The 19,776-nt window shown below is 42.1% G+C and overlaps 2 protein-coding genes across 4 annotated transcripts in view; both read left to right on the forward strand.

Moving 5' to 3' along the window:
• hgfac (HGF activator) overlaps positions 1-17,462 on the forward strand; it is a 21,493-nt gene extending 4,031 nt beyond the window's left edge. Inside the window, exons 4-14 of the mRNA XM_083788505.1 lie at positions 1,280-1,353; positions 1,489-1,632; positions 1,938-2,069; positions 4,667-4,777; positions 7,112-7,286; positions 9,431-9,534; positions 11,620-11,878; positions 14,497-14,636; positions 15,075-15,215; positions 15,706-15,848; positions 17,145-17,462. Coding sequence (XP_083644631.1) covers positions 1,280-1,353; positions 1,489-1,632; positions 1,938-2,069; positions 4,667-4,777; positions 7,112-7,286; positions 9,431-9,534; positions 11,620-11,878; positions 14,497-14,636; positions 15,075-15,215; positions 15,706-15,848; positions 17,145-17,321 — 1,600 coding nt within the window. The 3' untranslated portion in view covers positions 17,322-17,462. The remainder of the gene's footprint in view (positions 1-1,279; positions 1,354-1,488; positions 1,633-1,937; positions 2,070-4,666; positions 4,778-7,111; positions 7,287-9,430; positions 9,535-11,619; positions 11,879-14,496; positions 14,637-15,074; positions 15,216-15,705; positions 15,849-17,144) is intronic.
• Positions 17,463-17,812: 350 nt separating this feature from the next.
• LOC310875304 (protein Dok-7-like) overlaps positions 17,813-19,776 on the forward strand; it is a 56,894-nt gene continuing 54,930 nt past the window's right edge. For all 3 annotated transcript variants that reach the window (XM_083788500.1, XM_083788499.1, XM_083788501.1), the window contains exons 1-2: positions 17,813-17,915; positions 18,042-18,087. In XM_083788500.1, the coding sequence (XP_083644626.1) occupies positions 17,862-17,915; positions 18,042-18,087 (100 nt within the window). In that variant the 5' untranslated portion in view covers positions 17,813-17,861. The remainder of the gene's footprint in view (positions 17,916-18,041; positions 18,088-19,776) is intronic.

Consider the following 19,776-nt stretch of genomic DNA (forward strand, 5'->3'; position numbering starts at 1 on the left):
GGGGGGACCCCACCAACAGTTTTGACAAGGTGTTGCCACAGAATATGTCATCATTCTCTTGGGTTGTGACATAGAGAATACGACAGGAAGGGTGCGGTCTTTCTTTTCACGCAGACACCCATAAGCTGAAGTTGCACCGTGTTTGTTGTGGGGGATGATTTGTGTGTTTGTGTGTGTCTGTCTGATGGTCCTGACCTCACAGATTCATCACAACCTCAGATAATTGCACCAGCATGTTGGTCTGATAAGTGATGTAGAGGTTCTGTGGGGTTACTACTTGGTCCATTCTGAATGACTGGATGGTGCGTGGGGGGAGATAAGAAATTAGTCATGACTCATCCATATATTATTATTAGTCATCGGTAATTAAAATATGTTTTCGTAAAGAACAGAAGCTGGGCCTGGGCCGTGGCTCAGCGGCCCAGGCAACCTTGGCCGGTAGCTCAAGTCTGGCAGTGTGCCGCAGGTTCGACTCCCGATCCCGACGGCCTATACTGCATGTCACTCCCCCATTTCCTGTCAGCCTACTGTCTGTCCCTCTATACAAAATATAAAATAAAGGGGAAAGCCGCAAAAAGAAAAAACATTAATAAAAAAGAACAGAAGCTGTATCAATGTATTGTCGTTACACAGTAAAATACAGAGTGTTCATTTAACTTTGTAACAGTCCATTAGATCAGTTTAGAGGGTATGCGCCTGTGACATCATCATCACACCCGGAAGTTATGCGGGAATGCCTATACTGAGTGGCAAAAAACTACTTTCTGGACTTGACAGCCCATTCATCCAAAGAGAGAAGTCATATTTGATTGCATTAAATGACTTTAAACAACATTAAATTCACTTTGTCACTCACTTTGCCACTCGATCTGCCATTCACTTTATGCATGCGCATACCCTCTAGTCTATAGTGCCACTTTCTCACCTGTTGGTACCATATTGTTATAGCTACTGTGTGCTTGCGTGTGTGCGTGTGTGCGTGTGTGTGTGCGTGCGTGTGTGCGTGTGTGCGTACGTGCGTGTGTCAAGGCCTCCTCGCTGGCCTCGGTGTGTGTGTGTGTGTGTGTGTGTGTGCGTGTGTCCCTATCAGGAGTCAAGCACACACACACACACACACACACACACACACACACACACACACACACACACACACACACACACACACACACACACACAGTCACACACACACACACAGGCCTGTGCATGCCCTGGTAGATTGTGGGTTTATGTGGTTAAAAGCATCACAGAACGTTTCTGTTTCCTGTGTCGTATAATATAGGTGCTCTCTCACACACAACTTTGACCGGGACTTGCAGTGGGGATACTGTGCGCCTGAAGTTTCCCAACCAAATGGTAGGTTTTTATTTACTTATTTTGTTTTCTATTTCTTTCTGAAATGGTCACAAAATGTAATTTGAAAGAATATATATATATTATTTTCTCATTGATGTTTATTTTTCTTTCTTATTTCTTCTTCTCATTTTTCAGTTTTTGTCCATACATCCAGACGGATCACAGATCCATGTCAGGTGAACCCGTGCCAAAACGGTGGCATCTGCACGCTGGTTCCCCACAAACAGTCATTTGAGTGCAACTGTCCCGAGAGTCTCACTGGGAGACTGTGTGAACAGAGTAGGTAGTATAGCTTAAATGGCTTTTTCCTTCCCCACTGTTCTTCATGACATGACAGGTTTCTATCTTAAAAATGTTGTCCCACAGTGGCTGAGACGAGTCAACAAACCGCTATGAGTCATTAACAAAATGGGTCTCTGACATGCTGTGCATTGGAGCTATCGTGCGTGTTGTGATGTTTTCAGAACGGAAATCAGCCATAATAGTGAAATTGTTCAGTCAGTGTGATGCTTTACTGACCATGCAGTTCCTTTTCCTCACTGTCAGTTGTCACAGAATTTGCTATACTGTGCTCTATTTTTCAGAGAAGTGCTATGAAACCATACACCTGCGTTATTATGACATCGGAGAGTCCTGGGGAAGAATTCATCTCCGTAGTGTGGAACAGTGCACGTGTGTGGCAGGAGAAACCCTGTGTGAGAAAGTCCGCTACACAGGTGAGACGTTGCTTTTTTCCCCCCTTTTTGTCGTGCCACTCCCTCTCTGTCTGTTTCCTCTCGTTGCCTTTTGTTGGAAAAATGAGTGAAACTCGATGAAGCGTACGTTCTATGGACAATCATTTTAAAGCTACAAGCCTCCATAAACCTTTGAGGTGAGCTTAACTTTCAAGACCTTTTTCTTGGGTTAACACACATTAAGGCCTGAGGCCGATTCTACAAAGGCCTTCTAAATCATTAAATAGCAGATGTACAAGCTCGCAGCACTTGGAACTACTGTTCTAAACCAACACTGTAAATCCAAAGAGCTTTCTGTAAAAAAAAAAAAAAAACTATTTTTTAAGTGCAGCTCAAATGAAGGGGTTCGTTTATCAGATTGAATAGACTCCAAATACAATAAAAGCAGCTTTCTTATAACATACACTAAAAAGTACTTCCTCATCACACCACACCGTATCGGGTCAATTCCTAAACTCTATGAACTCTATGAACGTCTTCATTTTCTTCCCACCACAATGGCTCCGGGCCCCAGGGACCCAGAGAGTACCTCATGGTAGTGACGCAGCGGGTATCAAATAATAAATCCTGCCCACACTTTGATCAAGTCCTCCTTAGCTACAGGGAAAACATGCACATGTACATATGATACTAACTCTTTTTTTTACTCTTTGTTTGCTCTTTTTTGCACTCTCTTTATTCTATCCTTTTCTTTCTTTTTGTTTGCCGTTGTTGCCGTTTGACGTTAACTATGCCGCTGCATTGTCTGGAGGAAGCCAAACAAAAATAAGTTTTACTCTTCTTATGTACCTGTACACGAGATGTAACGATAAAGCACAACCTTGAAACTTTACCGTACAAAGCGAGTAACGTTGCAGTGAAAGAAGAAAAGACAGTTGATATGACTCACTGTGACTCAGGAATTCTGTTTGGAGACACACCTCATTGATCCTTCGGGTGCTTTCATCTCAATGGAGGGATGTTCACGGCCATTTGGAAACTTCCCCTGGCAAAAGAAAAGAAAAGGGGAAAGTCGTTTTGGTACCTTTCATGCTCCTTGGACCGACGCGGGTTGCCACGGTATTCACTAGCGTAGCTTGAAATGGAAATGAAGCAGACTAAGCAAATAGCATCTGTTACTGTGTATCTAAGTGTGTGACAGAATGTTTGATTGATTGATTGAAATATTTATTAACAGTTTGCAGAATGACAGTGCATTTCAAGCACAAACTCAATACAAAGACTGTTAACTGTGAGTGGACGACCCAATTAAGCATTACCCTTGTTTACAAGAGGGTCCACCATGTTCAATTCATCAAAACTTTAGAGACGTACAAATAGACACTTCTATATAGTCAAAGAACAGAACAGGATTTCATCATAAAGGAGGTAAAAAGGGAAAAGTGAAAAATGTTGAAAAGTGTACAAATGTATAGTAGCCTACTAAAGTAAGTACAATTAAAGTAGTTTCAGCACTACATAATATATAGGCCTAAACTGTTTCTGGTGTCAAAATCTGTAAATTAGCCTATTATGACATGGCCATTGTAAAGTATATGTAAAGTGCTAACATTATTGAGCTTGTCTCTTATTCCCAGAAGCATCTCAGAGCAGAGGGTGTGGAGACTGGCTCATGCAGGCTGGTGTCAGTTTCCATATGGCTATGGCTTTGATCTACTCACTATTGTGTGACTAGAAAAGTGATAACAGTTGTGTTCAGTCTGTGTTGGCAGTAACTATTACATATTGCATTGCAATATACATGTAATGACTGTGAGTGGTTACTTTACACTTCATCATTCATTTTTCCCTCTACAGTAAATCTTTACAACGTATCTCGCTGAGCTTTTAGATCTGCTATAATTAATTACTGAGCGTTCACCCCAGAATAGGGATGCTATAGGGTTCATGTCGTTGAACAGCTGGATGAAGCAGGTTGATTACAAACCTTAGAATAGCAAATAAAAGGATTAAAACATTGTCGGGGAGAAACCTTGTATCTCCATATTTCAACGGTTTATAGCTGTTAGGGGGGGGGGGGGGGGGCAGAGCTTTCACACATCGTGCGAGTCTTTGGAACACTCTCCCTCAAGATGTCAGAAATGCAAACTCCCTGGACATAAGTCGAGGCTAAAAACACATCTTTTTTCCGATGCACTATACGGTTCCGCCTAGTTTTAATGATCCATAGCTGTGCACATTTTACCATGTTTTACTATGTTTTTTTATTGCTATGTTTTGTGTCTTTGATTTGCTTTTTGATGTATTAACCCATTCTGAACGGGAACCCATTTTGGTGTTAGTGTCATGTCATGCTTTAGCTATTGAAAAATAGCAGATCTACAAGCTCATAGCGCGCCACCGAGTGGCGCGCTACGAGCTTGTAGGTCTGCTATTTTTTTTTTAATCGAAGAACGACTGACATTTTTTAGAATCTGATCTCAGGTCAGAATGGGTTCATCAGACCAGTGTGTGTCCAGTGGAAACCTCGTATGAATCTGATCTCAGGTCAGAATGGGTTGATGCTGTAAAGTGCACAGAGACCCCTAGGGGTGCTTTTGTATAAATAAAATGAACTGAACTGAACTGTCTGTCTGCAGTGTGCCGGGAGAACCCGTGTGAGAACGAAGGAACGTGTCGAATGATCTCCGCCACGGGGGAGGAGGCGTGTAACTGCAGACACGGATACAGTGGACCATACTGTAGCTTCGGTGAGTGCAAGGCAAAGGGAGACGACACCACAACAGAATCAGTCAATCGAGTTTAGCTCGAGTTTTATACAGTTTTTACAGGCGTAACTGTAAAGCTAAGTGTTGTTTTTGGCACCACATTTTGAGTTTTAGTCATAGTCTCTTGAACAGTTTTCATTTCGTTTTAGTCACCCGGAATGTTCTAAGTTTTAGTTGACTAAATCTACAGTTGATTTATAGTCGAACAAATGTATTTTGGCGGGCCTTGATGCGGTCGTAATGGCTCATTTTACACTTGTTGAAAATAGCCGATCTACTGTACAAGCCCACAACGCGTCGCAGCACGACACGTTGTGAGTTTTAAGCATGCAAACTAATTGTAAAATGACTTATACTGGATCTCTTGTCCACTAGTGCCTTCCTAACATTTTAGTCTAGTTTTTATTTGTTGACGAAATTGTCAGTAGTATATTTAGTCTGAGTTTTAGTCATCATAGCTTAGTTTTTATTTAGTTTCCATTTCGGTAGTTGACGAACATTTTTCGTCAACTACCTTTTGCCAATGACGTTAACCCATTCTGACCGGGCACCCATTTTGGTGTTAGCATCATGTCGTGCTTTACCTATTGAAAAAATCAAAGAACGACTGACATTTTTTAGAATCTGATCTCAGGTCAGAATGGGTTGATCAGACCAGTGTGTGTCCGGCGGAAACCTTGTATGAATCTGATCTCAGGTCAGAATGGGTTCATCAACACTGCTGTAAAGCAGTGGGTGAAATTCATCACATGTAGGTGTAGTACACGTCACAACGTTGGGTGTGGGGGGGGGGGGGGGGGACCCAAGTGGTAGAACAACGTCATTCATTATCATTATTCTTTTTAATAAAAGTGTTAGATATTCATTCTCATTTATAGCTAGATAGGGCTTAAGTAAGTTGTTGTAAGCTGAACTTCATCACTATAATATTGTATAATACTCCTAGCTTGACACTGCTTGCATTTTACTCACCTCAATGCAAGCACTTTAAGGCCGTCTTTCATATTTGGGACGGGTGATACGATTTGTTTTAAATAGCTGTATAGGTGTAGGTTCATTAGCGTCCATTTCCCTCATGCTGTTTAGATTTCCCCACAGGCGTATTCTGATTGACTATGCAGGACTAGCAGTGTAGCTAAGGCTACTATCTATTGGTCATTGTGACGTGACTGCTGAGTAAGCTGTTTTTCTATAGCTCAGTATCATTAATTAAACACCAAATCATCAGACTGTGTATTACCACCGAGGACACACCTTCATGATTCATATACTCTAAATTTACATTGTCTACTCTACATCCTCGTAGACTTGAGCTGCGTGCGTGCGTGCGTGCGTGCATGCAGGCGTGTGTGTGTGTGTGTGTGTGCGTGTGTGCATGTATGTGTGTTAAGGAGGTCCACTTAATTAAAGCCGCTGACAGCATGACTGAGCACCTTTTAAGTACCCACGCACCCATTACAACCACAGTTGTTATTGTAAGTTGATGTGAGTAGATGTTTGGCAGACTTGTTGCATGGACTAATTCCAATGTGTTGAAAACTACAGGATTATCACAGTGCTACCAGGCAGTTTGTTTATGCTTCTGTGGATAAAAAATAAAATAAAAAATAATTATCTATAGGCTAAATAATAAACAGTTAGATAGATAGGTCAATTGTATCATAACGCCTTTTCCTTGTATGTAATAATGTTGGATAAACCATGACCGAGACAAATAAACTATCTATCTATCTATCTATCTATACCGCAAGATAATCACAATAATTATTGTGTGTGTGTGTGTGTTGGAAGCCTCTGTAATGTCCATACATCAGTCGTGAGGGGCCTGCAGATTGCAGGCATGCCCAAGCCGAGAGCTATAAGGCATCGGCAAAATTCTGTTCAGTGTCTGCAACAATAATTGGCAGTCGCCATATATGGAGAAGGCGATGCTTTCTGTACCCGTGATCTGTATCCCGAAGCACTTGTTGTAGAGTTTTCTCAAGTTTGCGCATCCACTATTGTTTGTGTTCAAGATATCTGTCCGGGCACCCATTTTGGTGTCAGCATCATGTTATGCTTTAGCTATTTAAAAATAGCAGATCTACAAGCTCATATCGCGCCACCGAGTGGCGCGATACGAGCTTGTAGGTCTGCTATTTTTGAAAAATCGAAGAGCGACTGACATTTCTAGAATCTGATCTCAGGTCAGAATGGGTTCATCAGACCCAGTGTGTGTCAGGCGAAAACCTCGTATGAATCTGATCTCAGGTCAGAATGGGTTAATTGTGTGTGTGTGTGTGTGTGTGTGTGTGTGTGTGTGTGTGTGTTCTCCAGAGTCTGAGGCACGGTGCTATAACAACAGAGGCAGAGGTTATCGGGGGCTGGTGCGCACCACGCCCTCTGGCGCCCCCTGCCTGCCATGGAACTCCGACCTGCTGCATGACGAGCTCCATGTGGGCACGGTGGTCGCGGCGCCGCTCCGGGGCCTGGGAGAACACGCCTACTGCAGGTGTGTGACTTCAGGGGCTCTACCACTTCAACCATTAAGACCCATTTTATATAGACCTGACATCGAAGTAAAAAAATAAGTCTTCTGAAAGAATATATATTCAAAGATTCGTGCCACATTTTCACAATTATTCAAAAATAGCAGATCTACAAGCTACAAGATCTACGTAGCTCGTATGAGCTTGTAGATCTGCTATTTTTCAATAGCTAAAGTATAACATAATGTTTAGTTAAAACACCAAAGGTGGTTCCCGTCCAGAATGGGTTTATAAGACCCATTTAGAGCTGAGGACGATTCTACAAAATGTCTTCTAAATTCTGACAGTTTTCTGAAAACCTCATGTTTCTATGTGTCAGTGAGTGGTGCTCAACCTTTTTCATGTCGAAGACCCCCAGGATGATCTGTATTTGGCTGCGGAGCTGGACCCCCATCTGAAAATATGTTGTTCCAGGGACCTTATTCCAGAAGCAAAAGATTTGAGTTAAAAATGTTTGCTCTGAAAGAATATATATTCAAAGGTTTGCGCCACATTTTCACGATTGTTAAAAAATAGCAGATCTACAAGCTCGTAGCGCGGCACCAAGTGCCACGCTATGAGCTTGTAGATATGCTCTTTTTCAATAGCTAAAGTATAACATAATGCTTGAAACACCAAAAGGGGTTCCCACCCAGAATGGGTTTAAGACCCGTAGTTCTTTTTTTTTTTTTTACTTAATTTTTATTGAAAGAAGAAACATACACAACTGACAAGACTATACGGAAAGAAAAAGACAAAAAGTAAAGGAAAAAAAAGGCTGCATTTCACATATTACAAAAAACATTCAATGAAATCCAATTGCAATATCGCTAGGCTGAGAGAAGAGATTCCACTTTTCCCACTTTTTATAGAATTTATCCTCTTGTAGTCTAAGTATGAAAGTTAGTTTTTCCATAGAATACAGTTCCTCAATAATGTCCATCCATTGATCTTTCGTTGGTGGGACCTGCTGGCACCAGCGTCGTGTGATTGCTTTTTTACTTGCTGCTAGGAGGATCTTGATTAAATATTTATCATGTGTTAGAAACTCTTCAGGGATATTTCCCAACAGTAGAAAAGAAACAGACAGAGGTATCTCAAAACACAGAATGGTCTCCAAGGTGGAATGGATGTCCTGCCAGTATTTCTGAATTTTAGGACAAGACCAGAAGACCCGTAGTTCTTAAACCTTTTCGTTTGTTGTTTTAGAAATATTAAAAAAAGATGTAGATGTACAAGCTGGCAGGACGGCCGCATGACAGCCAGATCTCACCCCGATACGGTGAAATAGCACGGATTGGCAATTCTGTACATACACGCCTAGAAAACCCCAAAATCCGTACATATTATACTACTACTGTTTTGACCGCGATGGAGGCATGGCTTCACTAGTATTGTATGTACGGAATTGCCAATCCATGCTATTTCACCATGTCTGGGTGAGATCGGGTTTGACATTATTTACGATTCTGTGCTATTCTAAAGTGTGTTTTGAGCTTGTAGATCTGCTATTTTAGCCAAATGTTCCCCCCAGAATAGGGACATTAGAGTTTATGTGGTTAATGGCATGCCCAAAATAATGTATATTCTTTGCACTTACAATAAAATGCTATGAAAAACGATGTAATAATCTTCAGCCAGCGCCACTGTCGTGCGACAAAGCATAGATTCCGTAGCTGCTAGAAATTGACTGATTGATTGATTAATGACAAATGGCAATGTGGAAAATTAATTGGAACAGTTTGATATAATTCATTGATGTTCATTTACCTAGATTACAATCATTTCGACTTCACTGGAGACACCTAACTCTTAACCTAATTAAATCACAGGTTTTATAATTGGAATGAGGTCATGTGTGTGTGTGTGTGTGAGAGTGTGTACACGCAAACAGAAATGTATTTTTAATGTTCCAATGTGCATGGCCAATAACGCAATTAAGTCATTCATCGCAAATATTTGGATGTCAATCATCATCAATTTTACAATTTTGACAACCCCTGTGTGTGTGTGTGTGTGTTTGTGTGTGTGTGTGTGTGTGTGTGTGTGTGTGTGTGTGTGTCTGTGCGCGCGCGCGCGTGTTTGTGTGTGTGTGTGTGTGTGTGTGTGTGCGCTCATGTGCGTGCAGAAACCCAGATGGGGACAGGACAGGGCCCTGGTGCTACACCCTACATCACGGCGCCATCTCCTGGGAGAACTGTGACATCCAGCCCTGTGTGGTGATGAGTGTGTGTGAGTAAGGGGACACACGACTAGAATATATTTTAAACTTGATTATGTTATATATACCATGTAAATATCACGTAAATATGCCTCTATACAAGGAGCTTGTCACAAAGTTATTAATGTACATAAGTACATTTTTTTCGCTAGTTAAAGCTTTTCTCCGAGTAAAATTAACGTCATTGGTAAAGGTAAACTGTTTATTCGAGTTTCTCACTGAATTACACACACACTCACTCACTCACGCGCGCACACACACACACACACACACACGCACACACACACACACACACACACACACACACACACACACACACACACACACACACACACACACACACACACACACACACACACACACACACACACGCACACACACACACACACACACACACACACACACACAGTGTTGTCATGTAGGTTTTATTGGACATAGCAAATGTTTATGACTGTGATCAGTTGCTTCTTTATGGAATGTGCTCCATTCCTCTGTGGCTTATAGACTCTTAATGATCGCCTTGATTGATAAATGATACCATTGCTGAAGAAGCTCACGGTACACAATTCTCTCCAATGAGTTTGCTGCAAAGTATAGAGCTCACAAGCCAATGGTTAGCGGAGATTTGTCTTTTTTTCTTTTGTACCTCATGTATCAATGACAGCCTGTCTTCACTTTGGAAGATGTGCACTATAGTCTTCACTGTTGGGCAACCCACCAGGGGATTATAATCCTCATCTTTTATTCAAATCACCATTTTTGCCACCTTATTGATTCGTCCTCCATGGCACTTGGCACTTGGCAACAGCAGCTGCTCTTCTGGGCTCTGTTGAGTGAGCAGGAACAAGCCATGACACATGTGTTTCACTGAAACCCACATGGAACAGCGTTGTCTGCCTGTTTTCCAGTGATAGTGATACTTACACACGGACTGTCGGCTCAGCCAAGAACGTGCACACAGTATAGATTTCAAAGAGGGCTTCAACAATCAGTTGAAAACCCCTGACATAGTTAGCTAGCTCTGTGGCAGAAGCAAGGCTAGGTATAAGGGAACTTTAGGAATGACTCATCCTGAATCAACATGTCACGTCAGGGCGGTGTTTATGTGTTGAGAGTCAGGCCATTTGGTGCAGTTGCAGTTGTGTCATGAAGACACAGCCAGGCATGTAGAGAACCCCAACAGCTCTGCCCAGCTGTTATGCCATCAGCATATGATTAGCAGCAGAAATGTGCTTGGTTTTACAATGACGTGTATAACCGTGTCTCCTACAGTGGTGGAAAAAAGTACTCAATTGTTTTACTTAAGTAAAAGTACCAATACTGCAATTTAGAACTACTTCGTTACAAGTAAAAGTACGGAATTGAAAATTTACTTTTCTAAAAGTACAAAAGTATCGGCATCAAAATGTACTTCAAGTACTAAAAGTAAAAGTATTCATATTGCAGAATGTCCCACTTCACAAGTTCAAAATGTGTAGAGAATCTATTGAAAATAGCTGATCTACAAGCTCTCAATGCGTCGCATTGAGATCAGCTATTTTCAAATGGCCGAAATGTATAGGGTTGAAGTGGTTAATGTTTTCTAATCAAAATTGTAATTGCCAAAGTAACTATAGTAACTAAAGTTTTCAAATATGGAGTAAAAGTACAAATTTTGGCTCTGAGATGTAGTGGAGTAGAAGTAAAAGTACTGGAAATTGGAAATACTCAAGTAAAGTACAAATACCTCATAATTGTACTAAGTACTAAAAGTACTAAGTACTAAAAGTACTTAGTTACTTTCCACCACTGGTGTCCTACTGTGCTCATCCTATGGAATAGCTGCTGTTTTCTGCCTTTTGCAGGGAGAAATGGTCTGGCTGTCAAATCCAAAATGATAAGAAGAGGTATTGGTACAGCTGAAACTGTGGAACTGTATAGTCTGTAGTGACGTGGTTTATCTGTCTGTAGCCCCAGAGATTCCTTTAGAACTAGCTCTAATGGTAGTTTGTGGTGTATTCTATTAGCTAAGTCCCTCGTTAAATTCAAAGATGCTGGATAAAGTAATTTGAAATGTGAAATAACAATATCACCTCCTCTTTTTCTTCCTCACACAGCGTCTTCTCGTAGATTAATACCGCCACTCAATGTTCTCCCTGGCGCCAGAAAACCCAACAAGCCAGACAAAAAGCCTGTGTGTGGAAAGAAGCACAAAAAGCGCCTGTCGATCGCCAGGGGTCGCATCTTGGGCGGCAACACTGCTCTGCCCGGCACTCACCCCTGGATGGCCGCCATTTACATCGGAAAGGACTTCTGTGCCGGCACCCTGATCTCCTCATGCTGGGTTGTCTCCGCCGGACACTGCTTCTTCCGCAGGTACACTATGTATGCCATACTGTAAAGAGATAGATACTGTAAAGATACTGTAAAGAGATAGATATATCAACTTGCATGCAAGACCATGAAGAGACTGTCACAATATGATCATAATATTGGCATTCCTATATATTATGGGCTTAACCCATTCTGACCGGGCACCCATTTTGGTGTCAGCATCATGTTAGGCTTTAGCTATTTAAAAATAGCAGATCTACAAGCTCATATCGCGCCACCGAGTGGCGCGATACGAGCTTGTAGGTCTGCTATTTTTGAAAAATCGAAGAGCGACTGACATTTTTTTAATCTGATCTCAGGTCAGAATGGGTTCATCAGACCAGTGTGTCTCCGGCGGAAACCTCGTATGAATCTGATCTCTGATCTCAGGTCAGAATGGGTTATGGGCTTAATATTGATCACAGTCAGGGATCTCCATATATGGGAATAACAGGGATTGTATTAGGGTGTCAGCCGGGAGTACCCATATATGGAACTTTTTTACCCCCTTTATTCTTCTTTTTTTGTTTAAATTCACGTTATATATATATAATAATAATCATTATTATTATTTAAGTTTTCGGGCAAGTTTTCGGGCGTAAACTGTGTGCCAGGCAGGGCCTCGGGCCTCCCCAGGTAGAGCCAGATCTTGAGGCCGTGTTGAGATTTTTATCCTCTGGTTGGATTTCCATTACTATGGTCTCCTCCAGTTGATTGTTGTATGTCTCCAGCTTGACTTTGTTTATGAAGACATGCCTGGTAGAGATGACTTTTTCAAAGGCACTTTCGAATGCAGTCCCATTAGTGTCTCTGAGTTCTGCCAGTGACTGTACATTGTGACCCAGCAGAACCTCAGCTGATCCCTGGAAGCCATAGTCACCCATAGTTCGTTCGTAGAGTTTTCTATTTTGATCTTCAGTAGAAATGTGTATTTAAAGTCTGTAGGTTTTTTTTTGCATTTGGAACAGGATGTATTTTCAGAAGTATTTTCTACTCTCCAGTTCTTCAACTTTCTTGTTACAGTCTGCACTGGGACAAGCCTTGTATATGCAGTTGTACATTTGAATGTCGACAAGCTTTGCGACAATATGACATTCCATTATGTTGATTGTTCCCCATCCATCCTTCCTCTTCGATGTCTCCATTTTGACTGATACCTGTCCATTTAAACTCCAGACAGGCCTGCCCCAAGGTTATTAGTGCAGCCGGCGAAAACTAGAGTTCTCAACAGGCCCGGAAATTAAGACCCGGCCCTACCTGGGCCCTCATCAAACCCTGTACATTGAATACACTGCCACCCTTAGATGGTTAGTACAGACAGAAAGTATGTACAATGTTACAGAAAATTTTACAGTCACAGCTTATGTCTAAAATTATAAATATTGCAAATATATTAAATTGCTTATTTGAAGACTATCAGTCTAGTATCTTGAGAATGTTACTGACCAGAAAATAGATACTTCTAGATAAAGCCCTTACCTAATGATGTGTCAGATAGTGAACATTACATTGAATCATGTTGAGAGAAACTTATTTTCTTTTGGTTTTACTTTTACTTTTTTGGACCAGTCTTAATTTACAAGAAGACCCTGAGGAGGAAATATTGTTATTACTTATAGATTAAATAAACACATAGTGGTGAGGTGCAAGATTATTGCTCTCATCTCTCTAACCTGTTTTGGCATTTGAAGAAGTGGGTGGAATTTGACCAACGCATGATTTAAAGCCTTGACATTGACCCTTCATAAACACAGTTTTATGAACATGCTATGTTTAGACAAACATCCAGTCCAGAGAACCCCTAACTCATAACCTAACACTTATTAGGTTAGTGTAGAGCGCCTATATGCACTCTAAACACATGAGTACATCTTCAAGTGCCTATATGCACTCTACACACACATGAGTACATCTTCATCCTGAAACAGTCTTCATCAAAAAGTAATTTTGTCATTTAATCTTTTTTTATACTAGAGCTGCCTGTTCTCAGCTTTAGTTCACATAGAGAAACTAACCCAGTAATATTCTTTTTAAACGTTGTGGCCAATACAATTGATTCTGATATTTTGTGTTCTGATAAAATATTTCTGAATAAAAAAGTTATTAGTTCCACCAAAGCATTTCTTCCCAGAGTATTAAATTAAGTTATTATTTTCGCGACCAGATAAAAACGTCAGACGTGAACACGTAGTGTAGAGAAAACCAGTACCAACGCATCGCTCCCAAAGCAATTCAAAACATATGGTGCTGCACTCAGGAAAAAGCTCCTTGGTGGATGGGGTCTTTTCTTGTGAAAGTGAGGAGGTTCTAACTGCATTGACTAATTCACATTTCTATGACAATGATTCCCAAGCTGTGTGGCTGAGCAAAAGGGTATTGCAAGTGGGCCCCAAAGGAATTGGCAAAACGTAAATTTTCAGTCATTATAAAACATTAATATCAATATTAAATCATTCATGTAAAGAATGTGGGTGGAGCACGAATGCCTCAGAGATCATAAATGTTGTGCCATGGGGGACAACACACTGTATGACATCCATACAGTACCTAGAGGTTTTATGAGCATTCCAGACTCAGTGCAACGGCACCAGGAATAAATAATGGTATGTGTGTTTCCACAGCCCTCTGAAGCATCAGATCCGTGTGGTGTTCGGCCAGCAGGACTTCAACGTCACCGGCCCCAATACCAGGACCTTCGGTGTAGAAAGTTACATCTTCCCGAAGCGATTCTCTGTGTTTAACCCAACGCTACATGACATTGGTAAGAACACACACACACAGTGATTCATGAACTAGTGATTCATGAACACCCCCCCCCCCCCCACCCCAGACTCACAACCTCACTCGATATGCTAGTCTGCGTGCACAGCTGTGTTCTAATGAACAGCTGTGTCCATGTGTTCCTCCACGCACGCACGCACCCACGCACGCAAACATGCACGCAAACACGCACACACACACACACACACACACACACACACACACACACACACACACACACACACACACACACACACACACACACACACACACACACACACACACACACACACACACACACACTTATCTAGACATTATAAACCTCCCACAGAGAATTGAGTGAATGCCATGGCATTCCTTTCTAGAGAGATTTAATAATTTCACCAAAACGTCTTTTCTTCTCATTTCATAACTGTTATGTTTTATGTCCAAACTACAGTTCTGGTCAAACTGAAGAAACAGGACGGCCGCTGTGTGAAGAAAACACAGTTTATTCGTCCCATTTGTCTACCAGACAAAGACATGAGCTTCCCCGATGACTTCTGCTGTTCTATCACTGGCTGGGGACATATGTACGAGAGTGAGTGATAATTAATCCAATTTGAGCGGGAGCCCCTTTTGGTGTTAGCATTATGCTATGCTTTAGCTATTGAAAAATAGCAGATCTACAAGCTCATAGCGCGCCACCGAGTGGCGCGATACGAGCTTGTAGGTCTGCTATTTTTGAAAAATCGAAGAACGACTGACACAGAAACATAGCTTTTTCAGAAAACTGTCAGGATGTAGAAGACATTCTTTTAATTTGATCTCAGGTCAAAATGGATTAAAATGTCACACGTATCTGTCAATGGGGCATTATTATGACAACAGAACACTTAGCTCATGTAATCGCATTGGTTACACATTTGGCTGCTCTATATGTAAACACTGAGGCATTCACAAGGCACGCTGTCGTAAGCTGTGCGTCGCTCTCTAAATGACCTGAATACAGTGTCATTCTCATTGTCTCATGCATATAATAATAAATGGTACTAAATTTTTGCATGTGCACCATGTTGTTGTTTCAACAGAGGCAAAGGAATACTCTAGCCTGCAAGAGGCCGGGGTAAGGCTGGTTCCACACGACACCTGCACGAAACCAGAGGTGTACGGAGGCCACGTCACCACCGACATGCTCTGTGCCGGGACCAATCACTGTGTAGATGCGTGCCAGGTGAGGAAGGAGTCGATCGGACTCTTTAAGTTTAACCACATGATTTGAACCATATTCTGGGTATGTCACAATAGGTTCAGAGAAACTATAGGTGATCAATGTGTTTTCAATGTGACGTGTTGTGGGCTTGTATATTGGCAATTTTCAACAAATAGTTTTGGTATAGAGGGAAAATGGAGGGGACGAAGTATAGAGTATAAAGGGTTCAAAAGTGGTTAGTCAGGGGGGCACGGTGGCACAGTTGGTAGTGCTGTCGCCTCACAGCTAGAAGGTCCTGGGTTCGATTCCCGCTCGGGGCGCTGTGGGTGCTGGCGGCGTGTTTCCTCCTCCGCGTCATCAGTGCCCATACCCGAAGGCGGGGTTGGCGAAAGGGCCTTTCTGTGTGGAGTTTGCATGTTCTCCCCGTGTCCCCTAGGGTAGGTACCCTCACAAAAACATGCAGTAATCCTGGTCTCTAAACTGCCTCCCCCTGGCCAGCCGGGGCGCCTGATGGAGGGGAAAGGAACTGGTTGGAATAACGTGTTCCTTCCATGCGCTATACGTCCAACCAGGGAAACTCCCCCCTGTCAGGTGTAAAGGAGCAACTTGGACACTCAAGCATGAAGGAAGCATGCGTTCAAGTCCGTTGCTCTCCCCAGGTTGGCGGAGGGTGTGTAGAGCCCAGGATCACATTAGATGATTGACACAGGGGTGAAAAATGGGTTACAAAATCGTGGGATAAAAAATATATTAAAAAAAGTGGTTAGTCTCGGTATCTCAGTAAGGTCTGTTATTTAATGTTCATATACTGCAGTGTACAAAATTGCATCGCCTTTCTCTCACAATTAGAGCCGGCGTTTTTGTGTTGTGATATTAACCCATTCTGACCGGGCACCCATTTTGGTGTTGGCATCATGTCGTGCTTTAGCTATTGAAAAATAGCAGATCTACAAGCTCATATCGCGCCACCGAGTGGCGCGATACGAGCTTGTAGGTCTGCTATTTTTGAAAAATCGAAGAACGACTGACATTTTTTAGAATCTGATCTCAGGTCAGAATGGGTTCATCAGACCAGTGTGTGTCCGGCGGAAACCTCGTATGAATCTGATCTCAGGTCAGAATGTGTTAATGAGTCCCTTTCTGAGTGTTTTCCTGCGGTTTGGTGTCTTAACGTCGTCATGTCTCAGCTGCGTGATTCAGCATCCATTTATTTGTTTTCATCTGTTCAATGGTGTTTGCGTAATGCATGTGGTATTCATGGTGCTTGTGTTTGTGTATGTTTTCTCGTTCTCCCCCCCCCCCCCCCCCCCCACACAGGGGGACTCTGGGGGCCCACTGGCCTGTGCGAGGGATGATGTCAGCTTCCTCTATGGGATCATAAGCTGGGGGGAGGGCTGCGGCCGCTCCGGGAAACCTGGCGTCTACACGAAAGTTGTTAACTATATAGACTGGATCAATTCAGTTGTCAAACGCAAACGCAAGTCTTTGCAGTGAATGGACGTCAACTTTAATATATGGGATATTATGTTTTCTCTGTGTTGTCTGATATTGTGCCTTTTTGAAAGAATGATGTTTTTTTGTATTTACTGTGAAATATTTTCTAACTGAATAAAACTTGACTGTATATAAACTTGAGCATCTTTGCAAGTGGGTTTGATTCTCTCTTTACATGTGCATGTACACAGCAGAATATCTGCATACAGCTGTAGCCTAGTATACTTTGATTAATTTATCATTTACACATAGCTACAATAAACAGTCTAATAAACAACAACAATAAACTAAAAAATGAAATACCAATTGACTTTGACCAGCTGCGTTGCAACTTGCTTAGTGCAACTGCTAGTAGCAACATAGGCTGGCATTGGCAGTTTCCATTGCCAGTTTCCGTGTGTGTGTGTGTGTGTGTGTGTGCGTGTGTGTGTGTGCGCGCGCGCGTGCCCCATAACAGCAGCTATTTTGAAAGTGACCCCTCATTCATGCACGGGACAGCGACCCTGCACTGCAGCTGTCAGGAACGAACCATGACTGAAGATGACCGATTCGGTTGTCGTGGAGGGCTACGTCAAATTCAGAGATGGAAAAAAGGTGTTGTTAATGTAGACAATATTGACGGATCATTCATGCACCACGTTACTACAACGCCGCACATTGATTCCCGTTGAAAAGAGTTTGACTGGTAACTTTGTTGTGTGTGTTATTTACTTTTGACAGTGGAAGACTAGGTGGGTCGTGATCCGCAAGCCTTCGCCTGTAGCAGGTACGTTCACATCAGATCAGACTGAGACGCGTTGTTGGAATGATCAGCGTTGCTGCTGTTGTGTTTTTTTTCCCACGCAGACCTGCCAGTGACGCGTGTTTGAAAGCTCTGCGGTGCCATGTCTAAAGTACTAGCATTAGAAGTCAAAGTTCTGCATGCCATGAAATGAATATTTTCCAACTGCGTGTGAAACTCTGCGCACACACAGCCATGGTTCACATGACGCTCGTAATCTGACAGTCATGTTGCAGGGCTAGTGTTGTACAGTCTGTCTACACTACAGTGTGTCTTCTTTATTGTTGTTGGGCCTGCCATGGTGGTTTCAGGTTCTTGTTCGTTCATATAACGTTGAGTTGACCCACTAGTTGGTTTTTTGTCTCGCACTGGTTTTATCATGAATCAGCCTTATATTGTTTGGGACGATAAATCATAAATGTAACGCAAATGTCATTCAGGCAGGTGTTTGGGGAGCATTCTACGTTTGTGTTTGCCTCCTCGGCTAAATTGTTTATTAATAATATTATTTCGAATATTTCCGAATGTGTCTCACATTATTAATTCGTGATAAACGACGTCCATTTTGTTGAGAGCGTTTCGGTATCCAGTTTGTTAAGTGAAGGACACTGAAGCTCTTGGAAATTTCACTTCTCATGTGTCCTGTCGCTCTTATCATGGGCTTTGCTTCAAGAGCCCAGGGCTTTGATGTTCCTCTATTGTGTAGGATTATGCAACTCTCGCTAAGACCAATGTTGTGACAAATATTGAGTTACACTCGGCTAAATGGTGGTTTCTTTGAGGGTGAATATATATTAAACAGGTTAGGCCTGCCTGCCATATAGATATAACTATAAATGCCTCAGACTTTTTGTCAATGTTATCACAGCTGTCCATGTTCATACCTTGTGAGTGTGTGTGTGTGTGTGTGTGAGAGAGAGAGAGAGAGAGAGAGAGAGAGAGAGAGAGAGAGAGAGAGAGAGAGAAAGGAGTAGCCTATACTGTTTTGACAGCTAGTTGACACTGACTACGACTGATTATTTGAACAAAGGATTTAATTTTAATTATGAATTAATCATTTATTTATAGGCTGAATAGGCTCTATGCACAGCAGCAATGTTGAAAATTAGAAATTGGGCCTCTCCCTTCACACTATACTATACTAATAGGCTCTGTTACATTCTGGTCAGTGCTGATATTAGGGAAACTTTGACAGGAAAAGACTCGCTAAGAATAGAAAAATAAGTAAAACTCATTTTTATCATGCTCTTATGGTGCTCTGCTCATGGTGCAATTAAAAAGCAAACGTTTCAGTGCTATGGGTTGGGCTTTTTAATTGCACCATGAGCACAGCACCATAAGAGCATGATAAAATAAAATAAAATATATTTTTCTAAGTCTCAGTCTAAGGAGTTTTACTTCTTTTTCTATACGGTGAGCGAGTCTTTTCCTGTCAAAGTTTCCCTTATGTTTTTGAGACCACCGCTACCGTAGTCAAGTTTGGGGAAAAAGGACGAAGAAAGGCGCAACAGTTTTCTCAGTGCTTCAGTGCTGATACTATGCATGTTTGGTAACTTTGGTCACTGGGGGAACACTGCTACACCATGGTTCCTTGAGGGGCTTCCAAATGATCCCCTGGGTGTGCAACTCCGTCTGGACCCATTTGGGCCGGGTCCTTGAAATTAGAACGTGTGA

The sequence above is a fragment of the Protomyctophum parallelum genome (assembly GCF_964188405.1).
Source record: "Protomyctophum parallelum genome assembly, chromosome: 18".
In the NCBI taxonomy this organism is placed as follows: Eukaryota; Metazoa; Chordata; class Actinopteri; order Myctophiformes; family Myctophidae; genus Protomyctophum; species Protomyctophum parallelum.